The sequence below is a fragment of the Prenolepis imparis genome, unplaced genomic scaffold (genome assembly GCF_030444845.1).
Source record: "Prenolepis imparis isolate NDT839.2.m4 unplaced genomic scaffold, iyPreImpa1.0 SCAF_6, whole genome shotgun sequence".
NCBI classification, from domain to species: domain Eukaryota; kingdom Metazoa; phylum Arthropoda; class Insecta; order Hymenoptera; family Formicidae; genus Prenolepis; species Prenolepis imparis.
Window position 1 is genome coordinate 9,283,220 of NW_028141164.1, and position 17,388 is coordinate 9,300,607.

The 17,388-nt window shown below is 31.9% G+C and overlaps 1 protein-coding gene and 2 non-coding genes across 7 annotated transcripts in view; all 3 read left to right on the top strand.

Annotated features, from left to right (window-relative positions):
* Nrx-1 (neurexin 1) overlaps positions 1-17,095 on the top strand; it is a 225,470-nt gene extending 208,375 nt beyond the window's left edge. For 4 of the 5 annotated variants that reach the window (XM_083040738.1, XM_083040739.1, XM_083040742.1 and 1 more), the window contains 5 exons: positions 7,796-8,037; positions 8,126-8,249; positions 13,284-13,457; positions 15,574-15,733; positions 16,404-17,095. In XM_083040738.1, the coding sequence (XP_082896864.1) occupies positions 7,796-8,037; positions 8,126-8,249; positions 13,284-13,457; positions 15,574-15,733; positions 16,404-16,830 (1,127 nt within the window). In that variant the 3' untranslated portion in view covers positions 16,831-17,095. The remainder of the gene's footprint in view (positions 1-7,795; positions 8,038-8,125; positions 8,250-13,283; positions 13,458-15,573; positions 15,734-16,403) is intronic. The other variant, XM_083040740.1, reaches the window with a different exon arrangement.
* Positions 6,742-6,934, top strand: LOC145937987 (U2 spliceosomal RNA). The gene has a single exon (XR_014425663.1). It is a non-coding gene; the product is annotated as a U2 spliceosomal RNA (small nuclear RNA).
* On the top strand, positions 11,959-12,065 carry LOC145937984 (U6atac minor spliceosomal RNA). The gene has a single exon (XR_014425660.1). It is a non-coding gene; the product is annotated as a U6atac minor spliceosomal RNA (small nuclear RNA).
* Positions 17,096-17,388: the final 293 nt, after the last annotated feature.

Here is a 17,388-nt window from a genome sequence, read left to right on the forward strand (position 1 = left end):
GCTTTTTCACGCCTCTCTCAATGAATTGCAGCAGTATAATGAGTAGCGGTCGTTAGCGCATTTTTTTTTCTTGAATCGTGCTATATTAACCGATCACGAATTACATCATATTATTATTAAGAGTTGTCGCCTCGTGAAAGATGTTGAAACCTTCTGTCTTTTCTTCTGTCCTGCTCATTGGAATATACAAGATATCCGTTGAAAAATATTGGAGCACCTTCCATCCAACTGCATACCTAAAAAGTAGGAAAAAAATAAGAAAGGAATTTATCTGAAATTATAAATTTTAATCATATTTGTAATTATTGATATTCATATATTTCGAATATACTAAAATTTATTGATACTCATTTTACATTAAAATATCGATGTGCATTGGTAAAATTTTGATATTTAATTTATTTTATGTATACTGTCATTAAAAATACGATATTTTATTCCAATTTTTTATTTCTAGTCTAAAAGAACATTTTATAGGAAAAATTATTAACCGCTTATTAAATCAGTAATATTGGAACACTTTTTTTATCGATGATTCTCTACTATAAAAGTAAAATTAAAAAAATCTTTTTCTCTTACGACTGTTCTTACTGTATTTTTTTAGAATACATTAGAATCTATCAAATAATTAAAAAACGTCAATTTAAAGGTTTTTAAATTAAAGAAATATTTAAATTAGAAATATATAAATACAAATTATAAATCTTACAAATATGTATGCAAATCATCTTTAATTAACGTTGAAACCTAACTTATCAACTTATAGAATAATAAAACCGTATTTTCTCATACGTTGGAGTTTATGATATAATTTTATGATAATCATTATACAATCATTATTTTATGAAACTTAATATACAGAAATATTACACATAGATATTAATTATAAACTCAATATATATAATAAAATATTATATTTATATTTATATACGCAAGCAAAATTAAATTGATCGAAAGATTCTGATATCTTTGTCTTTCCAAATTGAGCTTCCTCTCGGACTGTTTATCCGTCCATTCAATTTCACCTACTCAATGACAGATCGTAAGTAAGGGGATGAATGATATAAAAAGTATCGAGAGTACTCATGGTACTTGTTGGACTCTCATGATACCCTGCTGGCAGAAGCGCCATGCGCCTTCATGGTTTTCCCACGAGCCCTCTTCAAGTTCTCACGCAGGCGACTCCTTCCCTTCCTTTATGTGTGCCTCGGTATAGGCATGTAAAAAAAAAAGAGAGAACGAGGTAGAAAGGAAGAGAAAGACAAGCCACACAAAAAGAGAGAAAGAGAGAGGGTTGCGGTAAGAATAGTAAATGATTTTCTTCAGTCGATCGAGTCGCACGATCCGATAGATTATTTTTAAATGCCCGCTGAGAATGGCATTCTCTCGCGTAGTAAAATGCAACGAGAATGCACACGTGCATATCTGCTGCTTGAACATGGGAACTGCAGAATTTTAAATAATATAAAAAAAATATACTGTTGTATGTGTACATTTCCAGTATAGAGCGCATCGTTTAATTAGCAGATTAAAAAAAAAAATATATATATAATAAAAATGAATAAGAAATAATATATTTTTCGAGAGAAAGGCATATAATATTCTTTAATTATAAATTTTCTTAACAGCATATATGAAACTAATATGAATTAAAATCTTTTTTATTATTTCTTGAATATTTCATGAAATAATAATACGTCATTATAACTATATATTTTGTACTTACAAATCATAGTTTTTTATTTGACATAATTTGACAACAATATATTTAGCTCGATATTTATTTACAAAATATTTATATATTTAAAAGCTAAAACATATTAATTTATTATTCAATAATAATTCAAAGGAATGTACCAAAAAACCAACAATTAATTAATTAGCTAATATTTAACAAGATAAGAAAAATAATTCATAATCTCAAGTAAATAAGTATTCAGAGCCAGAGAAGACTTTCTGAGAGCAGATGAAGTCCTGGCAATCCCGAGTCTCGTGTTCTCGCGTTCCTGGAGAGACTCTCCCACGGTGCGATCCCGTGGGAACAATTTAATTGGCTTAAGAAGAGGCAGCCTTGTCCCAGGATGTTGCTTTATCTTCCTCCCACCGTCTTTCTTTTTCATCTTTTCTCCGTCCGAGTACTGGTCATTTTAAGCCGTTTAACCCCCCGTGTCGAAGATCGCCGACCTCTCGAATTGAATGCCCCGTCGTAAAACTTGACCCTTATCATGATTCCTTTCTGACTTCTAATTGTACGGTTCAAAACAGTCGATTGTATCATCGCCGAATGACGATCTTCGCTTCATGAAAAATAACGGGAGAGAAATATTCTTATATCTTGTGTAAACAAATAGATGCGTCGTTGTATGTAAGTTACAATTTCGTCTCCGAATGAGCTCAATTTATTAGATAAATAAGAACAACACGCAAGCTGCGAATCGCAGCGAAACTCTTTCGCTCGTCTACAAGCCTACTACCGAACCAGATCGCTTGGCTGGCCCCAGGGACAGTCTGTCCCACGTTGCTGTGATCAGCCTGTGGGAATCAGCTTGGGTCTGGAATTCGTGAGAAAACGCAGGAAGCGCGTACGACGTCGTTCTCTTGAGATCCTCGCTGTGTGCGAAGGGTACAAATATGTTCTCCAACTGTCACACGCCTATTTTAAACGATCTATAAGTCACGACAGATTTCATAATCTTTCGGAACCTATGTATTATATGTCCTGCGATACAAAAAAATTTATAAAATTAGTACTATGAGATTAAAACATCTTGCATATAAGCCGAACTTAACTAGCTTTGTTCTCTAGATTTGAATTCTCGCAATTATTTCTACAAAGCAATCCGCGCATTATCGATGGTACCTTGATGAGGAATAATTGTATAATTACTATTGAAATTTTAAATAATTTATATTATAAGATATTATTGTTAATGACAAAAGAGAATTATAAGGTTTTGGAAAAGATTATCAAGAATAAAGCTTCGAAAAAATTTTATTCTATGTACGCGATGACTTTCTGGATTATCATTAGTGATAACGAGTCATTCTACATACGACATTTGTAGTTAAAGGTTTAAAGAACCTTTTAAAGGACACGACACGAGAATTGCTCCTGCATGTTGATACATGCCTGTTACAAGGAACGACGATTTCAGCCCCAAGTTTAACATCTTCTCACGCTCGACTCTGGCCGTTACGTTGCGCCTCCGAAATCTTATTATTTTTTATGTCGGCGTCATGGGAAAGGCAGAACGAGCGTTATACCGAAACCGCACTATGAGACTCTTTTCTCACGATTTCGGAATTCTTTGCCTCTAGAAACCTTTTTGGATCCCGATTTAAATCTGACATCGATTTTATGGTCCCGACCACACCTACGCTACGATATGAAACAGCCTGAGAGACATACGACAAGAAACGACCTATGGGATCTACAATAAGAGACACATTATACGTATAAACGAGTTAATCTTTTCGCTCGATATAAATCTTAAAAATAATCAAAATATATTTTTAACACATTTTAGATTGATTTTATTCAACGCGATTTTAAAACATATATATTTTTTTAAATTAAAATTTGACGTAATAAAATGAAGTTTAAATTAATTAGTTAATGTCCGATTTAGGAAATAATTGGTCTTGAGATATTATTTACTAAAAATACTCTTACTATTATTCTACACATATATATATTCTATGCATTTATTCCCGTATCGAACATTTTCTTCCAGAGTTCAATGTGCTAAATTAAATTTCTTTTCTTCAACAAATAAATGCCCTTATCAAATTTTGATTACGCCCAGCCTATAATTTATAAAGATAAAATATGAACGTAAAAACGCTTTTTATCTCATTTTTTGGTCTTCTGCAAGCTCTAAAAAATGTGTATGTATACCAATAATAATATATTAATAGCATTTGATGATAATGAGCTCGTATCGTCACAGACAGGTTAGCATCATTCTAAGTTACGTGTTTAGAAGAACCAGGCAAACATCTTGAGATAGTAGTTGGTCTAAGCTGCACTCATGTGCTATGAACAACCTTGGAATCTGAAGGTCGTTCTAAACCTACCAGACAGGATTCTCGGCGACCGGTCGAGAACGGTCGATTCCCGCAGCGTCTCCTCGCTTATTGCTTTTGTTGGCGGAGATCGAAGCATCGAAACAAGGAAAGATCTTTTATACATGTATAGAAGTTCGGAAATTCTTGTGTGAAAAAATCTATAAAAAAAGCTGCAAAAAAAGCAGCAAAATTAAAGTATTTATAATTTTTTTATTCCGAGAAAATCATAGATTTTAGAAATTGTTGGTGTGTGTATTTAGCAATTGCATAAAACTAAAAGAGTTCTACTCTCGGAAGAGTTTAAAATCTGTAATTAACCGAGTCTCGTTAGCTTAGCAAGCGAATGTGTACGAAAATGCTTTTCCTGGCTCATTATTCATCGTCAACCGGTACATAAATGAAGATGTGATTAATGGCTCGGCAGTAATTAATTCTGATGCAGTGATAACATGCTACTACTAATCAAAGACGATCGAGACGAAACAAATCTTTCATCTGATTGATGCACTTTATCAATGACAAGGTATACGAGTTCACAAACTGCGTAAATTTAATTCACAATTTGGCCTTTATTATTTTTATACACGTTTGCTATGCATTTCTATACTTGATCTATAAATATTTCATTAGAATAGGCAACACGGAACTTCTTATTTTAATTGCATATCACATTGCATTGACATTTTATCGACAGTATTTGAGAGAACAATAAACTGTCCATATTTTTTTAAAATAAATTTATCCAAATCAACAAGATAATAAAACATTAATGGTTTGACGACGATTGAAATAAGCCTGCAGTTTCTGCATTTGTGTTTCATACTACAACCGGACGAGCCGGTCCTTTTAAATATACGTGCACGTGCGACGCGTTTACATTCGCTGTTCACGTCGTATGCAAGAGAAACGTTGCTACCATCGCCTGGGAATCATCGATGTTTCCCATACCCAGCACTCTCCGTTCTCACCATAAAACCGATGTGAAACCAGACGGTTCCCAACGCGCATCCGTGAGACTCGTTTGAAATTCGGCCTTTTCGAATAAAAATTCGAAGGGATTGATTCCAACTTTGATTACCCGATTCTGTTTGTCTAAGATCTGAAAATTTAAATCATAATATTTATAAATAAAATGTATTATCTCTTTCTCTTTTTTTGTCTATGATATTTATTCTGATTTAAATATGTTCTATTTATTTTATTTATATTTCTAGATGTTTCATTAATATTCCTTGCTACAGCGTATCCCCTTTGCATTTTGTCTAATTGTTGAGACCATTTATTAATATCGCTAAACGATTTTGTTCAACATTTAAATATTGATAACACAAATTGATAATAATAAGCAATTAATTATAAAAATACAAATTTATGATTCATTTAAATTAAAATAAAGAAATTCAGAAAATTTAAGACACGTGTATATGGATAGAAACATAGAATCTTTATAATGTATACCTGCATAATTAATATGCAAAGATTAGGAACTTGAGATACATTTTCATCTTTTAATTCACTTTAGCCGAATGTGCTTGTCTAATCATAAGCATGACAGTTTAATCCACTTTCGGATTCGGCACTTCCCAATGCATCATACTTCCCTGTGAGTTTACTTATCAATTTAGATTATGTCATGAAAGAGCTAATTACACTTCAAAGTTCTCAGAGTTTTGTGTCCCCGAACTTCGAATACATATCAAACTAAAATTTATCCTCGTTAATTTTAGAACGTGTTGTGTCACATAAATATTATTTAATTAAGTATTATTTAAATCAAGTTTTTATATTCTTTATAGACAAAACAATAGCGTTCTATATTATTTCTTTACAAAATATTAAAATTGTATATTTTTATAAAAACTTTTTTAAATTAAATATTAAGAGTGATGCCCCCCCCCCCCCCCCAAGATATTAAAATACAGGGACATAGAATAAATACAGAAATAGCGATATTATTATTTTAATTTAATATTACAATTGCTAATTTCGATTCTCAACAAGAACGAGGATAGTGGTTCCACTTTTAGATTCGGCTCGGTTTATTCAAGCCGGCACGTACGGGACCACACCCAATGTACTTATGCTTTCCTAGTAAAGTGATACAGTTTATTGGACTTCTTCAGATCGGAATGCGACGTCAATGACATCCTTATCTCGATATGAAAAAAAACTCAATCGGCTTGGCCGAGCAAGCTAATTCGGGACGCCCTGTCATATCCACGTGACGGCACATCATCTGCATGTCATCGCTCGGTCCCGTCTCTTATATAAAGAGATGCTGTTGCGTGTCGGGTGTACCAGCTGCATTTTTATGCCACGCTGGTGGACTGACTATGCCTGATCAGCCTGAGTCAACTGTTAAGCACATATAAATTGTACATCATGCAGTTAAAAAAAAAACAGAAAAAGCTGGATTACATTTTATATATAAAAAAAATACGAATTTTTGCAAGTATACGTACATATAAATATAAAGCCGCATATGTGTGCTCTTAAGTATGAATAAAAAGGGAAATTGAAACTTATACACAGTGCGGGAAAGACATTCGAAAGTCGAATCGATCGCTTATTCGAGTTACTTCGTTTTCCACTACGTGGCGTATTTTATTCTGTTTTCTCGTATTCAAGTTTCCATCGAACCTGTATATAAGGCGTTCGGAAGGACGTACCATCATCGCTTCTCGGCTCTTTGAGCTAAGATCAAATGTGTAGTATCTGTTCTTATCAGCTTAATATCTGATACAATCCCATAGGGATTCAGAATATTAAATGCGATTTTTGAACAAAGGCGAGAGTCTGGAGCTTGCTTCGGCCTTGCCAAGGGTCGTCCTGATATTGCAGTAACGTCAGGATTGGCCTCCATTAATTAATTCAAACATAATTATCTACAGATTTCTTCTTACAATCAATCTCGATTAAACAACTTAGTTGAGTTTTATCATTTTTAATTCGTGGACAGATCGAACAATATGACAATTATATAGGCTGTGAGTGGCAAAGTGACAGTAAAGATTTATTTGACATTGTAAAATATATCTTTCGTATGTTATAATTACTTAATTTCTTCTTACAATTTCGATTAAATAACTTAGTTGAGTTTTGTCATTTTTAATTCGTGGACAGATCAAACAATATGACAATTACACTGTGAGTGGCAAAGTGACAGTAAAGATTAATTTGAAATTTGAACCATTGTAAAATATGTCTTTCGTATGTTAAAATAAATTGTCATAGTGCATAATTGAGAAAGAGAGAAGATATATTTTTCATTAGAAAGTCCAATAAATGATATTCGTATTTTATGTACGTAAACACATGAAGCAAATATATTTCAACACATTCGTTACAAGATCTTTTTCTCTTAAAATATTTCGACATTGCGTATAAACATGTTTGAAATAGGCGCGTAAATAAAAGTTCAATATATAATACAACAAAGAATCTATCTGAAAACATAATTTCGATTTAATAGTAAGAATAAAATAAATATTCCGTTCCTATTTAATATCTCATTTGTAATCAATTAAAATCAATATACTTTGTCTAAATCTTTTTTGTCTGATTATAAGAGAAGAGAGAGAAAGAAGAGAGACAGAAAAAAGAGGGAAAAAAGAGAAAAGAGAATATTATCTTTAATATATAAAGTTCCAACTTTAATAAAAATTGGCGATAATTAAAGAATATAAAAGTCCAATAAAAATAATTTTTAATTTATGTATCTCGACAGGTCATCAACTGACAGTGTTCAACAGCCAATCTACTATCCAAGTAGGCGGTCGATGGAATCGCAGCAAGGGCAGAGTAGAGCGACCATTTCTGGGGATAATAGCCGGTCTGGTCGTTAATGGTGCGAGGATCTTAGAGCTGACGGCGGCCAAAGATGGTAAAGTTACAGCTAGAGGAGACGTGCAGCTCTTGCCGGCCGGAAGTCTCCTCGATCGTGCCGCGCCGTTGCAAAGAATGCAACAGGTATAGTAAATCTCTTAATAATCTCATTAGTAATTTCCTAAGTAATTTCAATGGCATTATTATTATATAATTTGATATGTATTTATAGACACCTGCATCCGGTTTTCCCGGCGTCGTAGATGATCTTATATTCTCCGGCGCCGGAAGCGGTTGCGCCGGCGATGACGAGGACGAGGAGTGCACCCCAATCTACGAGTCTGGTTCCGGTAAGTGTAAGTAACATTTCCGAGGGAAGTAATAAATCCGTTCTGCACGTTCTTCTCCTCGCAAGGAAATTTTTTATCCACTTGCATCTGTCTTGTAACATCACCATCTCGCGTATCAATGAATGCCATTATAATCTTTCGAATATTTTTATCGATATAATATTTTATATCTGCAGATTTCATATATGAGAAAATCTTTTGTCTTAATGGTTATATCTGTGAGCACGATAAACATTTTTCTTCTCGGATGTTTCCCTCCCTTTCTAAAAAAAGACATGTTAAGTCGATTCTCGAAAGTCTCGAAATATTGTTGCCTCTTTTTCGCGATGCTGATTGACTGTCTCAATTCGCGTTGTGCATTATATTCGTAGCATCGACAGGCTATCATCGCAAGAGTTAGCAGTTTGACAGTTTGTCCAAAATAAAATTAAATAAAATAATAAATATGTGTTTTAAATATGTTATAATACTTAATTAATATTATAATATATTATTTGAAACATATTATTATTTTATTTTATTTTATTTTGGACTAACTGTCAAACTGCTAATCCTTGCGATGACAGCCTCTCGATACTATAAATATAATGCACAACGTGTATCGAGACAGTTAATCAGCATTGCGGAAAAGAGGCAACAATACTTGCGAGAATCGTCTTAACATGCCTTTTTTATAAAAATATGCTTTTTTTATAAAAAGACTAGAACAACCCAAGCGCGCGCCATTCTTCGGTTTTGTATTAAAAAGAATGATATTTAAAAAAAAATAATATAAAGTTTATTTAAACTCAATTAATATTTTTTAATAGAAATCAGCTGATTAAAGCATTAATTTACTAATTAAATTTTAAAATAAAAATATGTTATAGAAATTAAAATAACAATATTGTAAATAATATGTTATAATACTTTAAACTCGATTAATATTTTTTGACAGAAATCAGCTGATAACTTATATATTATTATTTCAAAATGTAATTAGCAAATTAATGCTATTTTAATATTTTTTGACAGAAATCAAACTGACTAAAGCATTAATTTGCTAATTAAATTTTTAAATAAAAATATGTTATAAGAATTAAAATAATAATGTTATAAATAATATGTTATAATACTTTAAACTCGATTAATATTTTTTGACAGAAATCAGCTGATAATTTACATATTATTATTTCAAAATGTAATTAGCAAATTAATGCTATTTTAATATTTTTTGACAGAAATCAAACTGACTAAAGCATTAATTTGCCAATTAAATTTTAAAATAAAAATATGTTATAAGAATTAAAATAATAATGTTATAAATAATATGTTATAATACTTTAAACTCGAATAATATTTTTTGACAGAAATCAGCTGATAACTGTCAAAAATATTAATCGAGTTTAAGGAATTATAACATATTATTTACAACATTATTATTTTAATTCTTATAACATATTTTTATCATTGAGGAATGGCCACTATCGCTCAATTATCTATTCAATGAAAGAAGAGAGAGTGATTCATTGATTCACGAAACATCTCGTGTCCTTCGTCCTTTCTTTTCGCGTCCTTCTCTTTCGAAACCTAGCATCTGGCGTCCTTTTTCTATTCCTCATTGTCTTCAATTCCTTCATGCTCGAGTGAGCACGGCTCGGAAATTCGAAATGTGCGTCCGAAACTCGATACGCAGATAAAAACTGAGGCAAAAAATGCAGCCTTCGACGACCTTCAATTGTTTCGCGCATACCTACGTGATTCATATCTCCAGTTACTCACACAACTTTTTCTTTCATTCATTTAAAGTCACCTATACTCGCGATTGCACTTGTTAATGAAATTTCAAACGTTCTTTACGAAAGTCAGTAAGGCGTGCTTTGACAATGATTTCTGAATTATTGCGGTTTCTCGTACCATTCTTAAATATCAGAACGATGAATCTTAATGAATGTTCAATATATTTACTAAAAAAATCAATCATTTGTTCAAAATAAAATTAAATAAAATAATAATATGTTTTAAATGATATTTTATAATACTCTAAACTCTAAACTAATATATTTTGACAGTTTTGATTTCTATCAAAAAATATTAATCGAGGATGTATTATAACGTATTATTTATAACATATTATTTAAACAATTTTTTTATTATATTATTATTTGTAAATTTAATTAACAAATTAATGCTTTATTAATATTTTTAACAGAAATCAACTGATTAAAGCGTATAATTAAATTTTAAAATAATAATGTCATAGAAATTAAAATAATAATATGTTTTAAATAATATGTTATACTACTTTAAACTTGATTAATATTTTCGACAGTTATCAACTGATTTCTGTCAGAAAATATTAATCGAGGATAAAGTATGATAACATATTATTTACAACATATTACTATTTTAATTTTGTAATATGTTATTTCAAAATTTAATTAGCAAATTAACGCTTTAATTAGCTGATTTTTGTCAAAAACTATTAATCGAGTTCAAGCAAACTTTATATTATTTTTTTAAAATATCATTCTTTTTAATATAAAATTAAAGAATGGTGCACGCGTAGCGCACGCTTATATTGTTCTAGTTTCTCAAAATATACAATATAAGTCTCTTCGATCCATAAATATACATATCTGCATCTATTAATCTTTATTTTTTTTATTTTCTGAGATTTTTCATTTCTCTCAATTTTTAATCTTATACTGTTTGATACTGAGATACACATACATACGTATATCTTCCAGTTTTCTATTTCCATCGTGGTTTTAACTTAAATTTGTTTTGACATTTCTTCTCTTCTCTCTTTTCTCTAACCACATTTTATAATGTATGTATATGTAAAAATATTTTTCCATATATATAACACACACACTATATACATATATATATAAAACCTATATGTGCATGTGTGTGTATATAAATAATATATGGAAAAATATTATTTATAAAATAAATATATTTTTCTGCAAGTTTATGTCACACATTATACACAAATATTTTATTCAAAATTATATGCTACAATCTTAATTAATATCTTTATAAAAAACTCTTATATAAAAAAAAAAAAACGCTTTTAATATTACTATTCATATATACATAAACGTTATTATCTCAATGTTAAGCTTTATAGATAAGTTGAAATTTTCGGTTAATTAGAATAAAAAATATCATTATAAAAAGTTCCACGTAAAGTCTAAGAAAAATATAAAAATTAAATTTGAGAAATTAAAATAAAAATTATATGTTTTTAATTATACAGGGTGATTCTCGTAACGATCGCCACGATTTTTCAGGCACTTACGATAATCAAACAAAAAATGTCATGAACAGAAATTTATTATTTTCTAACCGACAACACATTGCAATAATGAAAATTAGCCGAATATTCTTTTCATAAAAAAAGCAAGATTTCCTTGATTTTTTAAATGAGACTACCGTGTTTTTTTAATAGTAATGTAGAGAGGACAGCAAAATAAATTTAATAAGTACACACAATATCATTTTTAAGTTATACATTATAACTCATTAAACTATTTTGATTATTTTTATCATAATAAGTATACAGATAAATTTATGTAAAAAGATACATTATGATATTTGTAATCATATTTTCTTTTAGAGTTTTGCAATAAAATTGTTAGTTTAGAAATTATTTACGAAAAACAGCTTTCCCGAGAGCGCTCGTGAACCATTTGCTTCGTATATAAGAGCGTGACTATTGATTACAAGCGTGTTGTATGAAAGGAGAGATGTTTAGCACTCCCCTAGACAAGGATGGACAACATATGTACTGGTAAGGCACTGTCGTCATTTGGCGACTCTTACCACACATTTTTTTTATATATAATATAATAAATTTATTTAATTATATGAAATTTATTTAAATATAAAACGTGATATTTTATTTTTTAATTTTTTCGGATAAATTTTTTTCTACTTTATCTTATTGATTACTTATCACACATGTTATCAGTTTGTATAATAACAATGTCTATACGACTGAGAAATTATAAAAAATGTGTAGATTATTTTATATACGTATACTAGAGAAATATTACTAGAGAATAATTACATTAAAAATATTTTGTTACATTAGCATCATTTTTATTATATATAATAAAAAGAAATGATAATAAAAGAAATATATTGTGATATAGAACTAGAAATAGAAAAAATAGAAAATATTAATTATATTATCTTGATTAATAAAATAATTGTATATACACGTTTCTTTCGTAAATATATCATATTTGATTAATTTAAAAGTTAATTTCCAAATTGTTTTAATTATATATTTTTTAAAAATTATGTTTAAAAGATTACATATTAAGAAAAAATTGACGAAAACTATATAAGAGAGAATGTAAAGTGTCTTGTTCTCAAGATTCCTCTTATTTTTAGAGATCACTGTACATCGATTTCCTCTCTTCCAACATGCGTGTGTGCTCTCACACACATACACACACACAAACACGCATTCAGGCACGCACTTATCGCATGGCATGCCACCTTTTCGTCTTCATGCTAGCCCGGTTGTATCTTCGATTCATTTACATATTTAGGATCGCCAGCTGGAGATAAGCCTGACAGAGCCCCTCCTTTCACCTTCCAGCGAACCTCTTGCAACGAACTGAGGCCCCGCTCCAAAATCTTCTTTGACTGACTAAAAACTAAATTAATATCGCCACCTTAATGAGACATGATAATCAAACATCTGATTGGTTCGAAAGATTTCTGTGCGATTCGATTTGAGTTTATTTCTCGAAAGAATTTATATTAATCAACTACATACACACATGTTATTATGATCTGTTATTTGTAAAAAATCGATGATCATTATTTAATAATTATTATATTTTATTATTATTTGATATTTACAAAAGACAAGGAACATAAATTACGGTAGAATTACATAAGAATATTGGTATAATCATATTTTTTAAACATATTGAATACTGCACGATAGGAGATTTTTATATCGAATGATAACTGAATCGCGTACATGTGGCCTCATACGTTCACAGTCTTGATATAATTACACGCTTCTATTTCTAGATGACATCATCACGCCAGTATACGTGGCACCCACGCGATTGCCGACAACATTAAGGCCAAAGCATCACAAGGAAAATATCCAAGAGCGGCCATCATGTGACGATGAAGAAGACTGCGAAGAGGGCTCAGGCGATCCCAGAACAACAGAAGAAATTTTTGTCACCTCGGCCACCGGTCCGTATTCCAGAACATCGTTCTGCTTGATATATTTCTAACATATTTCCTTCAGTTTATATAACAAAGCAAAACGCTCGAATTGTCTCGAAATGTTTCGAATTCTTCAATTTTAATCTCAATCTTAATTTAAATCTAACGATGATAATACTATATATGTAAAGAGCTTATTTCTCTCACAAAAAGCTTTAAATCTGCATATTATTAAATAATGAAAAATATATGTGTTATGGAAAGTTATTTATGATAAACTTTCATAAGCACATAATCTCTATTTTTTAAATAAATGTGCATTAGGAAGTAGAAATAAGCTAGCTATACATATATGTATACATATAATAATAATATGAAAATTGAATAAGTCTGTGTAGTGTGTAACTCATTCATAAATGGAAGATTTAACATAATAAGAAGATTTAACAAGTGCCAAAATGAAAATCTTTCGAGGTGGAAAAAATTATTTTTTCTCTAAATATATATTTCGAAAACTCTGAATATAAGCTAAAATATTCCTCTATCTCGGAAATTATTCAACAAATATTCTTCACGATTTCACGAGAATATTAGTATCGCTTTTTACACAGTTATTGATATACACATTTTAATAGGTTTGATATATAGTGCTCTTTTTAATATGATTGAAAAGACGATGTTAAGAACATTATATTCTCTATCAGCCAAATTCAAATTTACAATTATTAGATATTTTATTTAGATCAAAGCTATATATTACATACGTCTATAAAAGTTTCAGATCTATTATAATATACAATTTTTAAATGACATTGACACATATTCCGCCCTTCCCCAATTCCAATTGCTATATATATATTAGATAGATGAAGATAAAATGGAACATTTTTTAATTAAAAAATTTAATCGAATAATCGCAAACGAATTCAAGGATAATTACTTGTTGCGAGAGTATCGATTTTACTGTTCTTGTCCATCAACGTTAAATGAAGAATTCTTCTCATTACGAGACTACAACGTGGGCGTCCTGACGATTTTCTGTGACGTATCTATCGTCGCCCACCGTGAAAATAGCACTATTCTACTACCCCTGGAGCGAGATTCTTTCCAGTAGCAATATTCACCCCGTCATAGCATGAAACGAGATACTGTTCTTAATTTTATCCGAGCATGAAGCCGTATAAAAGCGGGTTTAAACTCCGAGACATTTTCTCGCGTTTGATATCCAAACTAAAATGTTCTCCGTTGTATATCTACTTGCACAATTTAAATTTCTCTCATGCGTGATTGTAAAAGAGTATGTCTATTATATGTAATGTCTATTATATAGTATATATGTAATTATGTAAGAGGAAACCGTGTGGAAGTTTATATGCAGGTGCGAAACTCCTATAAGAACGTATTTAAACTTTAAAATTTTCTCTCACGTTTGATATCTGAAATAATGGAAAATTTTCATAAGAATCTGTTATAGGAAACAAAATGTTTATCATAATTTCTTTTTTCCTATATATTTATATAGCACGCGTGTAAAAGACGTTTATATTAATGAGAAAAATCTTACAAAAAAATCTTGTTTTAAGTTATTTTTTTTGTTGGAAAGTACAAAGTTAAATATAGAAATTTTTAAAAAATCATCTGTATACATATGTTAGGATTAAAAATATTTAATTACTACTTCCTACTGAGAATTCACAGATGTTTCGCTTAAGAGTTCACTGCTGTGACAATGTCTATAGCATCTCTGGAATTTTCATAACTTGCGAGCTATAACAAAATGTAAAATATTATTTATACCAAACAACTGGCTAAACGTGTTGCGTTATTTGGCGTAGGCGTCCCTCGTGCAATATGCAAAATATACGGTCCTGGTGCCCTCGGGACCATTCGTTTCGCAACGTTCCTGCTTACGCACGCGTGAATATTGTCGGCCTACGCACGCGTAAATATTGTGCCGCCTCCACGTTTCGCATCCCGTCCATCCCTTTTACTTCCTACCCTGCTTTCCTACCCTCTTCATCCCCCCTTCATCCCCATCTCCCCGGATGATCATCCCCTCCGCGCGAATCGCGAATGCGATACAACGAGGGTGAAACACAACCCCTCTAACGCACTTTTTTTTTTCTTCTGTTCTCTGTCGCAGACATCAGCTCGGTGACGTACACGACACCTCGGGAATACTCGACGAGCCATACCAGCACGCAGACGTCCTCGACGTCGTCGACAACGTTGAGCCGCGACGTCGTCACCGTCTCCGTCCAATACAATGTGTCAACTACAGACCTCGAGACCAGCCATGGCAGGTGCGTGCGTCTGTCAGCGATAACGTCCCCAATTGAACGCCGTTTCTATTATAATTGTTGACTATTCGCATATTGATTAATAATTATACATGTACGTTTTGTGACCGCGAAATTGCCCAACTGTGCATTTTCCACTTGGAACTATCAAGACACATGGAACGTATCGTATGATCTAGATTATTTTATGTTAATTAATTATTGGCACATATTTATGTAAAAGAATTTTTTTTGTATATAGATGTTGTACTACGATATATATTGGAATTATCTCTCAATAAAATTCTATTATATTATAGACAATATTAATGAGACAAACTTCAATTGGTAGAATGAATTTTAAAATATATAAGAAAGAGAGAGAGAAAGAAAAAATTTTTATAATTCTTATTTAAATAGCTTATAAAATTTTTTAGATAATTTTTTTGAATATTTAATCAAAGGGTAAAGATAAATATCACAAAACATACGAAACATTATTGCATTAATTTTCTGGAATAAAAAAAAGTCTTACAAACCATGACCATGCAGCCGTTCAGTGTCTAATAATAAAAAAAATCGATATCAAATGTTCCACGTCATCGACTTACCCTATAAATGATTAGTTAGATGCGTAACGATTAAACAGACAATAAACAATGATTTAACAAATTATTGTTGTTACACTTTGCAGCAGCGTCGTGACGCACCGATCGACAACCGTGACGACGCAGTCAACCTCGACGGAGATGACGGAACCGCCGCCACCACCTCCTCCACCAATGTATCCACCGATGCCCACTCCGCCCAAGAACAACAACAACAACAATAAGCGAATCACTTCCGAGGCGGCCGAGAATGCCGCGCTTATAATCGGCATCATAGCTGCCGCGCTGATAGCGATAATCCTCATCATATTGATAATCCTCAAGTTCAAGAATCGGCCGGAAACCAACTATAAGGTGGACGAAACGAAGACGTTCTGTCAAGACCCGAACGCGGCCCTCCTGGGCGCTGCGGGTTCCGGTCAATCCTTCAACGGTGCTCTCAAGAACGGCGCCAACGGCAGCAAACCTAATAAGAAACGAGAACTGATAGACATTAAAGAGTGGTACGTGTAAAAAATCGTCTACGCGGCGAGGACATTGATTTGCGTATCAAGGATCGCGTATCGAGATCCGAATATCACGCTCACGTCTTTCGTCATCTTTCGTCATCTTTTATCGTTGGGAAAGATCGTGTATTGAGAGGGACATATCCCTCTGCCAAAAAGAGCGTAGCGAAATAATTCTCGTTAATGTCGCGAGTGTGCAAAACAAAAAAAAACACGAGGGCTGATCGAGCATTATCGAAGAGAGAATCCTTTCCTGCCTCACAACTGTGTGCTGTAATAGTAAACGAGTCTCGCGAATCCCGAATTTCAAGGATCGATTCCGAAGATCGGTACACGCGTAACTTGGCAAGTAATCGAATGTAAATCCTCTGCAAATCTTCCTCAAGCTGTGCTTATTGCAGTAGACCATTTTTATGGAGATGTCTCGTAAGATCTCTGAGAAGGTCGACGAAACAATCGCGCGTGCGATCCCGAAAACAGTTGAAGGGCATGTTTGAAGAAACATGCTCTTTCGTACTTTAAAATCCTTTTATACCCTGATGATCCCGGGAAGGATCTAATGCAC